Genomic DNA, 18,957 nt, shown 5'->3' with positions numbered 1-18,957 from the left:
AATTCTTTGTGACTTTGGATTAGGCAACAGTTTCTTAGATATGACACCAAAAGCTCAAACACCCAAAGGAAAAAAAGATAAACTGGACATTATAAAAATTAAAAACTTTTGTGCATCCAAGGACATTATCAAGAATGTGAAAAGACAACCCACAGAATGGGAGAAAATATTTGCAAGTGTATTTGCAAAAAATAGTTGCAGAATATTTGATAAAGATGAGTATTCAGAATAGATAAAGAATAATTACAAGTCAATAATTTTACAAGTCAAATAATCAGTTTTAAAATGGGCAAAGTACTTGAATAGATGTTTCTCCAAAGAAGATAGACTAATGAAAAATAAGCAAATGAAAAGACGCTCAAAATAATTAGTCATTAGGGAAATGCAAATCAAAACTATAAGATACCACCTTATACCTACTAGATTGACCATAATTTAAAAAAAGTAAAAAGTGTTGTCAAGGATGTGGAGAAACTGGAACCCTCACATATTAATGGTGATCATGTAAAATGATGCAGCTCATGTGAAAAACAGTCTAGCTGTGGAAAACAATTTGATGGTTTCTCAAAAAGTTAACCACAGAATTGTCATATAACCCAGCAATTCTACTCCTAGATATGTACCCAAGAAAACTGAAAACATGTCCAAATAAAAATGTATACATGAATGTTCATAGCCCTATTATTCTTAATAACCCCAAAGTAGAAACAACACAAATGTCCATCAACTGATAAACTGATAAACAGATAAATAGAATGTGCTACATCTATACTCAAATATTATTCAGTCATAAAAAGAACAAAGTACTTATATATGCTGCAACATGGTTGAACCTTGAAAACATTATGCTCAGTGAAAGAAGCCAGCAAAAAAGGCCACATGTTGTAGATTTCATTTATTATCAAATGTCCAGAATAGGCAAATTTATCATAACAGAAAATACATTAATATTTGGCAAGGAATGGAGTAAGGGTAGAATTGCAACAGGCTACTCCCAGGTTCAGGGTTTATTTTGCAGGTGATGACAATGTTCTGGAATTAGGTAGTGGTGATAGGTGCAAATCATTTGAATATACTGAAAATCGCTGAATTGTATACTTTATTTTTTGTTTTTTGGTTTTTTTGTTTTGAGACAGAGTCTTGCTGTGATGCCCAGGCTCGAGTGCAATGGTGTGATCTCAGCTCAGTGCAACCTCTGCCTCCCAGGTTCAAGCAATTCCCCTGCCCCAGCCTCCAGAGTAGCTCGGACTACAGGTGCACGCCATCACACCCGACTAATTTTTGTATTTTTAGTAGAGACAGGGCTTCACCATATTAGCCAGGCTGGTCTTGAACTCCTGACCTCAAGTGGTCCACCCGCCTCAGTCTCCCAAAGTGCTGGGATTACGTGTGAGTCACAGTGCCTGGTCTATTTTATTTTTATAGTATATTTGATGGTGTATGATTTATGTCTCAATCAGAAGTGAGGAAAAATAAAGAATGGCTATGTATGAACCAGTGACGGAGTGTGTCAAGTATTATGACTGTGATACCTCTGTGCACCCAATTTCCTCCATCCCAGTCACCCAAACAAAGATCAAGGCAAACACTGCAAGTTCATCATTGGACCAACGGAGCTACGAAGACCCAGGGTAGCCATCTGGGAGACAGAGGCCTTATTGGTTTGAAGCTCAGGGAAGAAGATAAATTGTTCTGGGCTTCAGTGGTAGATCCCATCGGACAATTCCAATGGGAAACTGTCAGAACATACACAATGGAGGAGACTGCCCAGTGTGTCCTGATGCTGAGAATCACGAGTAATCCCAGTTTAAGAAGGGAGAGGGCCAAGTGATATGGTTTGTCCCCTCCACACCTCATGTTGAAATGTGATCCCTAATATTGAAGGTGGGGCCTGGTGGGTCATGGCAGTGGATCCCTCCTCAAAGTCTTGGTGCCATTCTTATGGGATTCAATGAGCTCTCACTCTTAGTTCCCATGAAATCAGATTGTTAAAAAGAGCCTGGCACCTCCTCCCCTCTCTCTCTCGACTTGTCACTCATCATGTGACCTCACCAACTCCCCTTCCTCTTCAACCATGAGTAGAAGCTCCTGAAACCCTTACCAGAAGCAGATGCTGGCATCATGCTTCTTGTACAGTCTACAGAACCATGAGTGAAATAAATTACTTTCCGTTATAAATTACCTAGCCGTAAGTATTCTTTGTAGAAAGACAAATGGACTAAGAAACCAAGGAAGAGAAGAACAGCTGCAAAAAGAAGATTAGGGGAGAATCAGCAGAGAGTAGTGTTGGGGTACCAGGAGGAGTGATACACCATCAAGGAAGCTGCTTGACAATCTCAGATGGTGCCAAAAGATCTGGGCAGCAAAATGCCCACTGGACTTGGTGAGCAGTGATTTCTGGCAAATGTTGCCTGAGTGATTTCAGCTGGATGTAAAGAGTACAAAGAAATGCATCTTACTTGGGCTTAACATAGGCCAATGTCAATATTCAAACTGAGTGAAACAAATGACTTAAAATAAAAACAAAATTCCCTGACAAAGGAAAATCTGCAGTCTCATCTTGTCTGCTTCTCCAGAGTGCCCTGGCTTTGTACACCCATTCCCTGAGCCCATCTTGACCAGAGCTTACTGAATCTGCGAATAGATCAATCTGCCCTCATTAAAATGATGTTTGCAGAGCTTTTTTAATAAAAAAAAAAAGGGGGGGAGCAGAGATTATGCTTTACCCTTCAGGGGGAAAAAGCAGAACATTAACTTGTTTACACTATTGATCTTAACTATGCAAAATGTGCATTAAAGAGGGTAAGGGTATGGGCGAATGAGCAGTTGCCTCTGGTTAGTCTCTTCAGTATTTATTTTTTTCCAATTATATTTGCTTTTTGATACATTCGAATTTTCCAACAAAGAGCATGCATTTCTTTTAAGATCAGAAAACAAAACTGTGAGGCTGGGAGAAAAAACGTTTTAATCAAATGTGAACTAGCAAGCAGGAACAACAATATTAATGTAAGAAGAACTAAATTCAGGGCAAAAAAATAAAACAGGGTATGCTTCTAAGATAAAGAGAGCATTACATAACAGTAACAAACATCACTATTAATGAAGCCATGCAGATACAAATCTGTAGTTGCCAAGAAACTGACAACGAGATACCAGAAAACAAATATTAGGAACATAGGAAGGAAGAGTCATTATAAAAGGAGATTTTAAAACACCATTATCAAAAAGACTTAAAAAAAAATAAACTCATAGCCTACCAGAATACACAAAATTGATGTCTGGCAGGAATTCAATTCCATGATTACAGTGCGTGGGGGTCTTTTTAAATAGATGTAGAACATTTACAAAACTCGATAATACCAGTTACAAAGAACATCGTAATAAAATGAAAAATATTAGATTCCTCTTCTAGTTCAAGAGAAGAGATTTCTGGCCTAGGGAAAAAACATAAGAGAACAGAACCAGGAACTGAAAAGAGGGAGATCATGTTAATATCGTCAACTCCTGGTTCCCTGGGTATTTGGGAGAGGAGGAGGATGATGAATGGATATTGATTTATGGTCTGGCTGAACCAAATACCTCTTTCTCCTATTTTCTTATTCACTAAACATCTTCATGTAGACCTGAAATGTGAACCATTAAAATGGGACTCAGACAGGGCTCAAGGCGTGGTTGCTTAACCCAGTGGTTCTCAAAGTGTGTTCCCCACACAAGCTACATCAGCATCAAATAGGAGCTTATAAGAAATGCAAATTTTCAGCCCTACCCCAAGCCTCCTGAAGTAGAACTTCCTCCAGGGTGGAGTCCCAGGGGGTTCTTACACTAAAACATTTGATGTTAGAGGTGTATAAATACCCCAGCTTCCTCACCCTTGGAGCAAGTTAACTCTGAGGTCTGAGTTTACACTGGCTCTTGGAATTTCTCCAGTGAAATTAAGCTCTGTCACCCACAGTACCAATCTTTTGGGGATGCTTTCCCTTCCTATTCTTACTTCCCCAGTACCCTACTGGTGCTCTCTTTACCTCCCAAATAAACTATTCGCACTCTTGATGTGAATAAACCCATCTACTTGCAGATGTTTATTTCAGGGTCTACTTCTGGGGGAACCCAAATGAAGATACCTACTAGTATGGTTTGAATATTTGTCCTCTCCTAATCTCATGTTAAAATGTGACCCCCAATGTTGGAGGTGAGGCCTGGTGGGAGATGTTTGGGTCATGGGGGTGCATCCCTCATTTATGGCTCAGTGCCTCCTTCATGGTAATGAGTAAGTTCTCAGAGAGTCTGGGACCTCCCTCCCACTCTCTTGTTCCCTCTCTCACCATGTGACACTCACTTGCTCCCCTTCCCTTCTGCCATGACTAAAAGTTTCTGAGGCTTCACCAGAAGCCAAGCAGATGCTGGTGCCATGGTTCTTGTACATTCTGCAGAACTGTGAGACAAATAAAACCTCCTTTTCAAATAAATCACCCAAGGCCAGGCATGGTGACTCACACCTGTAATTCCAGCACATTGGGAGGTTGAGGCAAGAGGATCATTTGAGCCCTGGAGTTTGAGACTAGCCTAAGCAACATGCCAAAACCCCATCTCCACAAATATATATATAGCCAGGTGTGATGGCACATGCCTGTGGTCCCAGCCTCTTAGGAGGCTGAGACAGGAGGATCACCTGAGCCCAGGAGGTGGAGGCTGCAACAAGCTGGGATTGCACCACTGCACTCCAGCCTGGGTGACAGAGTGAGACTCTGTCTCAAAATCAATCAATCAGTCAATCAATCAATCACCTGCCTCAGGAATTCCTTTATAGCAACACAAAATGGACTAATACACCTACTGAATCCAGTAAGTGTCAAACCCTGTACTGGAGATCCCTGCAGTCAAGGAGCTGGAGTTATGGCTGAGATTGCCTTAACCTTCCCTTCCTCCTCCTGGGCTGGGCTCTACCTAGATTTCCTCAGGAGAGGGTGCACCACTGGCAATGAGTCTTCATCCCAATCCAGCCCGATCTGTAGTTCATGCTCCTCTCTGGGTGTTCTAGCCCTAGGCCACCTCTAGTCATTTTGCCACTAGCTCACACCTGCCCTTTTCTTAGCCCTACCTGGCTTCATCATGCACTCCCTTACTGAAAGACTTAATGAGTTTCAACCACCAGTCAGGCCCTGGGAAACAACATCTCACCCATTTCAGAGAGTCCACTGTGCAGACACACTTCAAGCTAATAAGTGTGACAGCTAGTAGCAAGGTGTTGAGATAGCACAGAACCAGGGTCTCATTATCCTAAAGGTGTATAAATACTCCAGCTCCCTTGCACTTGGAGCAAGTTAACTCTGAGGTATGGGTTTTTCCTGGATTTTCCCCAGTGGGATTAAGCTCTGTCACCCACAGTACCAATCTTTTTAGGATGCCTTCCTTTCACAATCTTACTTCACCACTCAGAGGTTAGAAGAGGCTTATCTGAGGAAGTGCTTTGCTGGAGACAGCTGGGGAAATACAGAGGGAGTCCCTGCAGGGGTGCATGGAAGGACTGCTGGAGCAAGATGTCTATGGTAGGTGCAGAGAAAGGCCACAGAGCAGAGAGCCACGGGCATGTCAAGGAAAGAGAATTTGCTGCACGACTTAGAGGCTTCCAGGAACTGAAAGAGCCTCCTTCTCACAAGGAGACAATCATTCTCAGGTTTAGAAGAATCTATAGATAACTAACGGCCAAAGGTAAGGAAATAAAACTAGGGATGTGAAAAATCCACCAAATGACCCAACTCTGTAAGCCAGAGGTCCCAGAGAAGGCATACCACTGGGCCCAGGTGCATCCAAGCCCTTCAGAAGAGTGGGCCGGTTCAGAAGAGCCAGGGACATCAGCTCCCAGGCTGATTAAATGGAGAGGCTCATTCCTGTGCTCCTCAAGATAATCCAGTATTAAACAGGACCCGTGGCATTGCCTCCTCCTCACCATCTTCCAGACACCGGAGCAGCTTGCAGGGTAATCCCTCTCCTACTCAGCATGATGAAAGGAAGGGGTTTAGCCTACCCCTAATCCTGTAGTTGCTCAGAAGATAAGCTTTCTTGGCCTTCAGGCACTCACTCTAGCTGGCGTTCTTTTATCTCATGAGCTTGTGGGAGTTGCTCCCAGCAGTGAGCACACTGAATTTTGCACGGTTGGGATCCAACACAAAGGCACCATTAGCAACACCCACCCCCACTGCCCTGGATGCCATGCCTTTGTCCAACTATTAAATATCTCCAAGGACTTCCCAGGAGTTTTGTTATTGACATGCAATATTTTCCTGTTGTACAGTTTCCATTGAGCCATCACTCCTAGTAGCACTGAATTCCAGAAGACGAGCAAACACCACTCATTTCTACTTAAGATCATTTTGGGCATGGTGGCCTAGAGGAGAATTCCAATGTAGATAAACAGTTCCTAACACAGGATGGAATTTTTTATTTTGCTTTTTGGAGAAGGACAACAAAGATGGGGCGTGGTGGGGGGAGTGGAGGAGGAATTCAGCTCTTCACTGTCATCTACTTTAGGTAACGAGAAGAGGGAAGTTCATCTAGATCCATGGCCAGTCAATGATTCCAATGAGCCCTAGAGCAGCGGTCCTCAACCTTTTTGGCACCAGCGAGCGGCTTTGTGGAAAACAATTTTCCATAGAACATGTGGGTCAGGGGAGATGGTTTCAGGGTGAAACTGTTCCACCTCAGACCATCAGACATTAGATTCTCATAAAAAGGTGGCAACCAGCCAGGTGCAGTGGCTCATGCCTGTAATCCCAGCACTTTGGGAGGCTGAGGAGGACAGATCACCTGAGGTCAGGAGTTCGAGACCAGCCTGACCAACACAGCAAAACCCTGTCTCTACTAAAAATACAAAAATTAGCCAGGCATGTTGGTGTGTGCCTACAGTCCCAGCTACTCGGGAGGCTAAGGCAGGAAAATCGCTTGAACCTGAGAGGTGAAGGTTGCAGTGAGCTGAGATCGTACCACTGCACTCCAGCCTGGGTGATGGAGCGAGACTCCATCTCAAAAAATAAAAAAGGTGGGGAGGGGGTACAACCTAGATCACTTGCTTGTGCAGTTCACGATAGGGTTCATGCTCCTATGAGAAGCTAATGCCACTGCTGATCTGACAGGAGGTGGAGCTCAGGCAGTAATTCCAGCAATGGGGAGCAGCTGTAAATACAGATGAAGCTTCACTTGCTCTCCTGCCACTCAGGAAGGAGCCCAGATCCTAACAGGCCACAGACTGCTACTGGTCCATGGCCCTGGGGCTGGGGACCCCTGCTCTAGAGGACCCAAGGAATAACAGACCAGGGTATGCCTAGATATCTTCCTCTAAAAAAATCTTGGGCTGGGCACAGTGGCACACACCTGTAATCCCAGCACTCTGGGAGGCTGAGGTGAACGGATCACCTGAGTTCAGGAGTTCGAGACTAGCCTGGCCAACATGGTGAAACCCCATCTCTACTAAAAATACAAAAATTAGCCAGGCGTGGTGCCAGGTGCCTGTAATCCCAGCTACTCGGGAGGCTGAGGCAGGAGAATCGCTTGAACCCGGGAGGTGGAGGTTGCAGTGAGCCGAGATTGTACCACTGCACTCCAGCCTGGGCGACAGAGAGAGATTCCATCTCAAAAAAAAAAAGAAAAAAAAAAATCTCCCATTCCCCAGATATGCTCCAGGGACCAGGAGACACAGATACTCGGGCTCATGCTGGAATGAAAGTGGCATTTCCCCCTGCTGTCATCATGTCCTGTGCACAGGTCAGCCACCCCTGTACCTTCGTCGCTGTTGTCATCCACCAGAATGATTTCCTTCAGCAGGTGTGTGGGTGTGTGATTGACGGCACTGTGCACTGACCGCAGGATCACCGACAGGGCCTCATTCACGAAGATGAATATGATGGATATCTGGGGCAGGTCCTTGGAGTATTTGAGCTCCTTACACCTGGGGAAGGAGAGATTGGAAACGCAGAGTCAGAGGAAGGATAAAAGCTCAGGCGCTGCAGCTGGACACAGTGTAAGATTTCAGCTGAATCCTCATCCACTCGTCCCAAGGTGTGAATCACTGGTTCCCTTAGGCTTCTCCTTGGCTAAGAACTGAGAATAAACCCTAAGGAAGAGAGCACTAACAGATGCAGCCCCACTTCCCCCAAATTCACCAACTACAGGTGGTGAGTTAGAATGTTAGCTCTGTGATAACAAGAACCTCTAGTGGGTTCGGTAGACGTCTGCATTTGGGTTCCCCCAGAAACAGAGCCTGAAACAAAGGTTTGAGTGCAAGTAGTTTATTTTGGACATGAAGAGAGCATCACCAAGGGAGTTCCAGGCATCAGTCCCAGGCATATGTCTACCTGCATCTACCTGTGCCACCTACCTGTGCCCTGAGCTTCAGGGCACACCTGTATGGCTTCTGACTCCAGCCCCTCCATTTCTTGCCTGAAACCTTCTTTGCTGATGCCTAAGCGATTACTCCACCCCTTAAATCTCTCAACTAGAGACAACTGGGGACAAGGTGCAGTGACTCACACCTGTAATTTCAGCACTGGGAGGCTGACGCAAGAGCATCGCTTGAGGTCAGGAGTTTAAGACCAGCCTGGGCAACATAGCAAGATTCTGTACCTACAAAAAATTTTAAAATTAGCCAGGTGCAGTGGTGCATGGCTGTATTCTCAGCTACTCGGGAGGCTGAGGTGGGAGGATCACTTGGGCCTGGGGGGGGTCAAGGCTGCCATGAGCTATGGTAACATAATGAGACCCTGTTTCTAAATAACAGCAACAAAAAGAACACCAGGAATTGATGTATTAGGTTGGTGCAAAAGTAATTGCGGGCTTTGCCATTACTTTTAATGGCCGCAATTACTTTTACACCAATCTAATGCAAATACCCCAGCTCCCTCAGCCCTAGATCGGGTTAAATGTAAATTCCCGCAGCAGGATTAAGTCCCCATCACCCACAGGAGCAATCTTCATAACACACCCTTTGGAGAGGGGGTGCCTTTCCCTACCAGTCTTACTTCCTACTCCCCTAGTGATGCTTTCTTCACCTCCAAAATAACCTACTTGCACTGAAACCTTTGTTTCAGGCTCTGTTTCTGGGGGAACCCAAAAGAAGGCATCTACTGAAGCCACTAAGTGCTTGGTATTATGTTATACTAGAGGTTCCTGCTATCATGGAGTTAACATTCTGGGAGAAGAAATAAAACACCCATGCCAATAATCATAGTAAAGGAACAGGACTCCACATCTGGAGGAGCATGCAACCTAAGGCACACCAGCTTTTCTTCGGGAAGTCCTAGAACCTCCCTGGAGACAGGAGACAGGACAACCTGCTGACATCCCTCCCTCAGAATACCCAGCAGCCCTCACATGCCCGAGCGCAGAGATTAAAGGGAAGAATTCCTCTCATCCAGTCTGGACTCCAGAGCACAGAGTTTAGGCCTTCTCCATGGCTCCAGGTGATATAAGAGATGATTTAGTACCTGGGGAACGTGCTCTGCTCTTCTCAGTCACAGATGCACCGAGAGTCTGTCCAGGCAGCACCGATGACTTTAATTTTATGCTTACGCCTAAGCCACATTGGAAATAGCAAAGAGAAACACAGTGGAATGGAGTGCCGAGGTACCTGCACTTTAATGCATCCTTCTTCTCCTTATGGGAGATTGCACAATATATAGCACAACGGAATAGGGAGCAGAACAAAGAAAACAGATGAAGCCATGGAGTGAGAGAGGAGCGGAGCCGAAGAGAGAGCAAGAAATACGGCTGTTTCTTATGCTGAGCAGCTTGGGCTGTGTCGGGCTGTATTAATCATGTAGGCAATTTTCAGAAGAAAATAAAGTTTTGTTACAGTATGTGTTTGTGTCTCCTGGAGGAGATCGTCCAGGGATGCATTGATCAAGCAGCCTCATTTTTACCACACTGCTGTAAATCTACTTCTGGGGGCTGCCAGGGAGATTACGGCGATTATTGACGGGCTGGCGGGCAGTTGGCAGGAATCATCTCATTGACTGTGTGGTGGTCCGCTTGTCAAGGGCACTCCAGAGGGTCCCTCGGAACTCCCTTGACCAGAGGGCAGCAGCCATCCCGTGCCTGGTAGTGTGGCAGCTGTCCCATCTCAGTTCATTCTCACCCGCTGTACACGTGCATGTGTTACTGGAAAGTGGTCCTGATTCAGACCCCAAGAGAGGGTTCCTGGACCCTGAGCATGAATGAACATGGGGTGAGTCCGTAAAGTAAAAAGAAGTTTATTAAGAATGTAAAGGAATAAAGAATGGCTATTCCATAGGCAGAACAGCCCCCAGGGCTGCTGGTTGCCCAATTAAATGGTTATTTCTTGATCATATGCTAAATAAGGGTGGATTATTCATGAGTTTTCTGGGAAAGGGGTGGGTAATTCCCAGAATTGAGGGTCCTCCCCTTTATAGACCACGTAGGGCAACTTCCTGACAGTGCCATGGCCTTTGTAAACTGTCAAGGCGCTGGTGGGACAGTCTTTCAGTCTTTCCGCATGCTAATGCATTATAATTAGCATACAATGAGCCGTGAGGACGGCCAGAGGTCACTTTCATAGCCACCTTGGTTTTGGTGGGTTTTAGCCAGCTTCTTTACCGCATCCTTTTATCAGCAAGGTCTTTGTGACCTGTACCTTGTACTGACCTCCTGTCTCATCCTGTGACTCAGAGTGCCTTTAACTCCTGGGAATGCAGCCCAGTGGGTCTCAGCCTTATTACACCCAGCCCTTGTTTAAGACGGAGTCTCTCTGGTTCAAACACCTCTGACACACGGTGTCAGGGCACACGTTACACACCCACTGACTCTGTGCATATCTTCCTGGGGCTGGTTTCTCTGATCCTTCGCTTTTAAAGGCTTCTGGATTTTGAAATTGAAAAGAAATGAGGCCAGACTGTACAGTCCTAGCACCATCTTCTCCAGTCACAAGCAATGGGGTTACGCTGCAATCAGGTCGTAAGTCAAGCCTCTTGGCTGGAGCAGGCAACGCCCCCTGGTGAAATGGGAAACGTAGCAGCCTTCAGGGCATGGGGTCCTCAGTCCTGCCCTTTTATGGGTCCAGGTGACCATTTAAAAAATCACAGGGGATTTCAGAAGCAAAAAGTGCTGGACCCCACGTGGGATCTGTAACCCTGGGAACGCTGCTCACCCCACCTGTCTCCATAGCTCAGCTCTCAGTCTGTGAAACTGTGGCAGGCCAGGTCTTACTAACAGCTAAACAGGCAGACCTCTGTAACAACTGTTTAAGCGCTGAGTGGTTAAGTTAAATATTAAAAGCTGAAAGAGCCTGTGTCCTCATACAAAGGCTGGAATGTAACAAAAGCCCACCGAGAGTTTTGCCCCGGCCTTTCCTGGGCCTTGAAGCAGGACAAGATAACGGAAGGAATTCTCAAAAGGACTCATTTAGGATGAAACAAGTTTTCAATGGGGGTCTGAAGAAACTCCCCAGAACTCCACAAACAAGTTTTATTGGGGGTCTAAAGGAACTCTCTCCATGATTATTTAGCAGGAGACAAGATAAGGGTATTCACCCTCAGCACAAGGACCCATGTAGATTAAGTAAATCTACTGAGGCTCCAGAGGAAGGTCTTCAAGACTCACACTTTAGTTATAGGTTAGAAGAAGCTAGGACGGGTGCGGTGGCTCACGCCTGTAATCCCAGCACTATCGGAGGCCAAGGCAGGTGGATCCCAAGGCCAGGAGTTCAAGACCAGGCTGGTCAATATGGTGAAACCCCGTCTCTACTAAAAATGCAAGAAAAAAAAAAAATTAGCCGGGCATGTTGGGAGGCGCCTGTGGTCCCAGTTACTCGGAGGCTGAGGCAGAAGAATGGCTTGAACCTGGAAGGCAGAAGTTGCAGTGGGCCAAGATCGTGCCACCGCACTCCAGCCTGGACGACAGAGTGAGACTCCATCTCAAAAAAAAAAAAAGAAAGAAAGAAAAAAGAAATAGCTAATCACTTACATATCTGGATGAATGCACGCTTACATGTAGACATATAGCTCAGAAGGTATACAAGTTCGAAAATCCTTAGTGATTTTCAGTTGGTCTGGTGATATTTTCCAGGCCTTCTCCCTGTAATCAGTTACAGAAATAAACTCTCTTCTTTCCCATTTCATCTGCATCTCGTTATTGGGTCCAGGGAATAAGCAGCCCCAGCAGCCTTTGAGGGCCCATGAAAATGTCCCTGGGGACAGGAGACAAACTACCTGCAGAACATCAGGTATTGATGTGCAAATACCCCCAGCCCCCTCAGCCCTGGAGCAGGTTAACTTCAAATTTCCCCCAGCAGGATAAAACCCCCATCACCCACAGGAGCTATCTGTATAACACATCCTTTGTTGGGGGGGGCGCGTTGTTATGCACTAACTCATAAAATAAAGGTCCAGCCTGCCAGGATGGCCCTGCCATTCTCCCTCCTGACTCCTCTGCTCACTTTTGCATTTCACCGGCCAGGCTTCCAGAGCCGTCACCCAGATCCTGCCCGCACGACCTACTCAGGGCTGTCTTCCCAGTCAGGACCCAGGTTTCTAACCTCGCCCAGCTAAACAATGATTCACCTCTCCTGGGCCAGAGTCCTCCAAGATTCACGGATTTACTTGACAGCAGACAATATAAATGCTGTAATTATTATCATAAAAATCAGCACTCTTTTTGCTGATCATTAAGCTCTAGGGAGGTAGACGCTGCCTTTAAAAGAAATCTCGAAGCCCAGCCTTTTGCCTGATATATTGAAGATGCTCAGAATATGCTGGGTAGATGGAAAGATGGACAGCTCAAGTTTTGTCAGAGGCGTGCGAACCAGAGCAGCTCCATCTTGGATAGCAGCTGGGTAAAATGAGGCTGAGACCTACTGAAATGCATTCCCAGATGGTTAAGGCATTCTAAGTCACAGGATGAGACAGGAGGTCAGCACAAGATACAGGTCATAAAGATCTTGCTAAAACAGGTTGCAGTAAGAAGCTGGCCAAAACCCACCAAAACCAAGATGGTGACAAGAGTGACCTCTGATTGTCCTCACTGCTACACTCTGATCAGCACCATGGCAGTTTACAAATGCCATGGCAATGACAGGAAGTTACCCTCTATGGTCTAAAAAGAAGAGGCATGAATAATCCACCCCTTGGTTACCATAGAATCAAGAAATAACCATAAAAATGGGCCACCAGTAGCCTTCAGAGCTTCTTTGTCTATGGAATAGCCATTCTTTATTCTTTTACTTTCCTAATAAATGAGCTTTCACTTTACAGACTCACCCTGAATTCTTTCTTGGGCAAGATCCAAGAACCCTCTCTTAGCGTCTGGATGGGGACCCCTCTCCTGTAACAGTTCTAGCAATTTCTGCCAAGAGTAGACATAGGCATGGGTTGATATGTACGTTACTTCCAATCAGATACTAATACCCAACAGGGCAGAAAGACCAGTGAAGGAAGGCAGCTGACGGTGGATGGGAGAAGGGAGAGGGGATCCCACAGGCCACAGACATGCTACAGATTGCACAAAGCACGGAAACAGATGCTCCCGCCCCTGGGAGATAATGCTGCATCCACTCCCACTGTGGCCTGAGGGCTATCAGACAGTGCATCCAAACTGCATGGTGTCTGGACACCCCACACGCTGGCAGGAAAGAAGCCCCTCCCTCATTCTCTCATTCCTGAAGAGCTAAGGGGTGAAACGTTCAAGGGCTCAGTGCCAGGGTGGCCTGCATGGCGCCCTCTGGTGGGCCCAGCAACAGCCAGTGCTGGGCAGGAGGATCCAGGGAAGGGAACAATCAACTCAGACCCTGGCTTCTGGCCCCGTCTCTCTATAATGAAACCTACAGATTCAGATACATTTTCTGCCTCCCTGTTGGCCTCCCAGGCTATAAAAGCCAGGCAATAGGAGGCTGAGGTGGGCGGATCACTTGAGGTCAGGAGTTTGAGACCAGCCTGGCCAACATGGCAAAACCCATCTCTACTAAAAATACAAAAATTAGTGGGGCATGGTGGGGCATGTCTGTAGTCCCAGCTACTTGGGAGGCTGAGGCAGGAGAACTGCTTGAACCCAGGAGGTGGAAGTTGCAGTGAGCTGAGATCACACTACTGCACTCCAACCCGGGCAACAGAAGGAGACTCCATTTCAAGAAAAAAATAAAAATAAAAATAAAAGCCAGGCAAGTAAGAGCGGGCTGGAAGCTTGCAAGGATAAAAGAAATTCCAGATGTGAAAGATGCCCAGGGAGCAAAGAGAGATAGGCATGCCACATAAACTACAAAATACCTCAGCATCTATACCTGGGGGTTGCTGTGTGCTCCCTCTAGCAACACCGACTTGAACCTGGGTTTCACAAATCACAAATTTCCTTTCAATAACTAGCCAGTAAGCAATGAACAGTCCTTTATCTGAAAGAAGATTGGTACCCGGAAAGCTATTTTAAGGTGTGAAGGTCTGGACCAATTTCTTTTTTTATTTTCTCCCCACCTGCGCTTTGCAGACAGGGTCTCTCTCTGTTGCACAGGCTGGAATGCAGTAGCTCAATCACAGCCCACTGTAGCCTCAACTTCTAGGGTTCAAGTGATCCTCAGCCTCCCAAGTAGCTGAGACCACAGGTGTGCACTGCCACGCCCAGCTAATTTGTATTTTTTGTAGAGATGGGGTCTCGTTAAGTTGTCCAGGCTGATTTTGAACTCCAGGGCTTAGGTGATCCTTCTGCCTCAACCTCCTGAAGTGCTGGGATTACGTGCATGAGCCACTGCACCGGGCTGGACCAATTTCAATGGCCAAGACCAGAAAGGGGCTACAAAGAAATTCAAAACCAAGTTCCTCAAGAGCTCATTGGAAAACAGATCCTCTGCAAAGCTGTTGTCATAGAGAAAAGAAAGTAGAGACATATAACCAACCAAGTGAAATCTCTAGAACAGCGAACACCTTACTGCCCATCTGTCTGTCTGTCCACATGCCTGGGATGCTTCCTTGACCTCTGAAACTCCTTGAGACTAACCACAGTTACCCCCCGCCCCCCGCCCGCCAGCCAGCCACCTCTGGGAATCACTGGAGAGAATCACAGTTGAAATCACGGTAGGTCAAGGCCCAAGGTCTCCAGCAGGGAAGAAATCGAAGCCCAGAGCGCCGGTCGTGCAGTCTCAAAAGCAGACCCCTGCCCTCACAGGCCCACTTTTAAGGAGACAGTTTGCCTGACCACAATGTGGTAAAAATGAGAGGTATCAAGACATGCTTATGGCCGGGCACGGTGGCTCATGCCTGTAATCCTAGCACTTTGGGAGGCCACGGCAGGCAGATCACTTGAGGTCAGGAGTTCAAGACCAGCCTGGGCAACATGGCGAAATCCTATCTCTATTAAAATTACAAAAATTAGCTGGGCACGGTGGGGCACGCCTGTAGTCCCAGCTACTTGGGAGGATAAGGCAAGAGAATCACTTGAACCCAGGAGGCAGAGGTTGCAGTGAGCTCAGACAGTGCTACTGCACTCCAGCCTGAGTGACAGTGAGAATCTGTCTCAAAATAACAACAACAACAAAAACATGCTTGTGACCCAGTCTGCCAACTTGAAAACAAAAAGCTCCCAAACATCCCCATCACTGGAAAACAATTTAGGTACAACAGGGCCTAGGAGGCTCAGCAGGCTACAGAAAATGATGCTGCTCCTGCTGCTGATGGTAACTAACACATAGTGTGGGCTACATGCCAGAAACTGCTGGAAGCTCCCATGTATTAGGCTTTAATCCTTCCAGTAAACCGTAGGAGGTAGGCAGCAGTATCATGCCCATTCTGCAGATGAGGAAACTGGGGCTGAGAGGGATGAATTCACTTGTCTTAAGTCACACAGTGTGTCTGAAAAGTAGCAAGATGGGAACAGTATCTTATGGTGTTTAAACTTCCAAATGCCCCTGCCTGGACAGGCACGGTATGGCGGCTGCAGCGGGCAAACTTCCACACAATTTCCAGCCCAACCACTAAACCACTTCCTATGAGAGACTTGATTTCTTGATTTCTTGTCTTTTCTTTTTTTGAGACGGAGTCTTGCTTTGACACCCAAGCTGGAGTGCAGTGGCGCTATCCCAGCTCACTGCCACCTCCACTTCCCAGGTTCAAGCGATTCTCCTGCCTCAGCCTTCTGAGTAGCTGGGACTGCAGGTGTGTGCCACCACACCCGGCTAATTTTTATATTTTTAGTAGAGGCAGGGTTTCACCATGTTGGCCAGGCTGTTCTCGAACTCCTAGCCTCAGGTGATCCGCCTGTTTCAGCCTTCCCAAGTGCTGGGATTACAGGCATGTGCCACCACACCCAATTTTTGTATTTTTAATAGAGACAGGGTTTCACTGTGTTGGCCAAGCTGCTCTTGAACTCCTGTCCTCAAGCAATCCGCCTACCTCAGCCTCCCAAACTGCTGGGATTACAGGTATGAGCCACCGCACCCAGCCAATTTCTTGATTTCTTCATCTCTGCCCTAAAAGCCCCAACTAGGAGAAAGTCCTCTACAGCCAGGTGCACCATGCCCATGGCCCGCTGGGGGGAAAGTATTCCCACATAGTATATCTCAGCCGGGTCGGGTTTGATTTCCTATCAAGAAGATATGAGTGAGCGGAAGCCGGCTCCACCTCCCCTGGGGTTAATAAGGCTGGCGGGAATGTGGATAAAGCTCATGCAGGAGAGTGTTCTACCCCCCAGCTCTGGAACTGAAGAACTCCAAGCAGAGGGGAGCCAAGGTTGTCCTCAGCCTCTCTGGGCTTTGCAAAAGTCCTGTGCTAATGAGTCACTGCAGCACTTCAGCCACTGTGCACCCAGGCCTGACTCTGTCGTCCCCATCATCCCTCAGGGCAGGCACACAGAAGAGGACCTTAAAGGGGCTAGGGATGGAAGGTGCACCTGTGCATGCTCAGCCGGCTGGGCAGGTGACTGAAGGGCCTGAGCTCAGTCCCCAGTCCTTGTCTCTTGGGTCTAAGGCAAGTGCTCCCCTTTCCAGGGTCTACCTGGGCTTCTCAGTATCGCTTGGCTCACGTAGGCGAAACTGTGTGGCCGATCTGCAGGACTTCCTTGCTGCTCCCCTCAACTCTAGCTTCCAAGTGCAGTGATGCCGCTCAGTCTTTGCCCTAACATCTGCCGCACCCGAGGGACAGGACCGATCACCAAGCACTGCCCCACCCTAATCACCCGGAGTTCTGGGATATGAAGGCTAAGGCACATTAAACACTTCTAACAAGGCAGTTGTCAATGCAAAGCAGGAGATGCTAAGTGTCAAAGGGAAGTATCCACAAACAGCTGTAACAGATGGGCTACGCTGGACCAGGAAGGTAGGCATGGTGAGCTCCAGGCTGGATCTGAATGGATGGATCTCACTGAATCAGACTTGCAAGGTCAAGAACAGAGGGAGAAATGGGACATCAGAGCTCTACTGAACACAGAGGCACTCTTCCTCGACCTTCCAGGGGAAACCTTTGTAAGCTTGTTTAGAGATTACGCAGTAAAGAGCTAGACTCACAATAGAATGATAGCCTCACACCAGGTTCTGCAAATTCTGACCAGGCTAATTCCTATTCATTTCCAAAGCGCTCCACAAACATGCAGAAGATCATGAGCATTAATAGAGGCTTTACCGCTCATGAAGGTCCGTGCTCTCTAGGCACTCAGGCCTCTCCACCACATGCCACCCCCAAACTCTTAGAGCTCTGGAAGGCAACATGGGATGGAAACTGTGGGATTCGGATGGAAAAGGTAGTTTGAGTCAGAAAACACCACCTTGACATCCTCAGAGTAGCTGCAAGCCGATGAGCGAACCCTTGAGAACTGCAGCACGCTGTGGACATACACATTTTCATATCGTCTCTTTCCACTGCCAGAGGAAATTCTGCCACCAGACACCCTTCCCAAGGTCTCCAGCCTGCCCATCTACCCTGTGGACATGAGATGTGCCAGTTACCACAACCATGTGAGCCAGGTCCTTAAAATAAACCTCTCTCTGCTCAACACCACTAATCATTAGGGAAATGCAAATCAACGCTACAGTGAGATACCACCTCACATCCATTAGGATGGCTACTGTTAAAAAAAAAAAAAAAAAAAAAAACTGAAAATAACAAGAGTTGAAGAGAATGCGGAGAAACTGAAACGCTTGTGCGTTGTTGGTGGGAGGGGAGGATGTTACGGCTGCTATGGAAAACAGTATGGTGGTCTGTTAACAATAATTACTATCTGAGTAGCAATTCCACTTCTGGGTATACACCCAGAAGAAATGAAAGCAGAGTCTTGAAGAGATATTGTACACACATGTTCATAGAGCACTATTCGCAGCTAAATGTTGGAAGCAATCCAGGTGTTCATCAACAGACGAATGTATCAACAAAATGTGGTATATGGAATCAGCCTTCCTAATCCACAGGTTCTATATTTTCATATTCAACCAAACCACAGAAGGAAAATATCCCCAAAATAAAGAAAAAAAATAACATAGAGCCAAACATAGCAACTCACACCTGTAGCCTTAACTAATTGGGAGGCCAAGGTGGGAAGAGTGCTTAGAGACCAGGAGTTCAAGACCAGCTTGGGGAACATAGTGAGACCCCATCTCTAAAAGGAAAAATTAGCCAGGCACAGTGGCACATGCCTGCAGTTTCAGCTACTCAGGAGCCTGAGGTGGGAGGATTGCTTGAGCCCAGGAGTTCAGGGTTGCAGTGAGCTATGACCGCACCACTGCACTCCAGTCTGGGCGACAGAGCAAGACTCAGTCTCAATAACAATAATAATAATGATACAAAATCAATAAGCGTAACAACTATTTACATGACATTTACACTGCATTAGGTATTGTAAGTAATCTAGAGATGATTTAAAGTATATGTGAGGATATGCATAGTTTACATACAAATATTATGTCATTTTATGTGAGGGATTTCCTTGAGCTTCCAGGGATCTTGGTATCCAAGGGGGGTCTGGAGCCAATCCCTTTCAGATACC

General features: G+C 46.6%; 1 protein-coding gene across 1 annotated transcript in view; it reads right to left on the bottom strand.

The window, feature by feature from the left end:
- WBSCR17 (Williams-Beuren syndrome chromosome region 17) overlaps positions 1–18,957 on the bottom strand; it is a 630,593-nt gene that overhangs the window by 334,951 nt on the left and 276,685 nt on the right. Inside the window, exon 3 of the mRNA XM_011932129.1 lies at positions 7,776–7,942. Coding sequence (XP_011787519.1) covers positions 7,776–7,942 — 167 coding nt within the window. The remainder of the gene's footprint in view (positions 1–7,775; positions 7,943–18,957) is intronic.

The sequence above is a fragment of the Colobus angolensis genome, unplaced genomic scaffold (genome assembly GCF_000951035.1).
Source record: "Colobus angolensis palliatus isolate OR3802 unplaced genomic scaffold, Cang.pa_1.0 Scaffold122, whole genome shotgun sequence".
Lineage (NCBI taxonomy): Eukaryota > Metazoa > Chordata > Mammalia > Primates > Cercopithecidae > Colobus > Colobus angolensis.
Note: the sequence above shows the minus strand (reverse complement) of the source record. Positions and strands in the feature narration are given on the sequence as shown.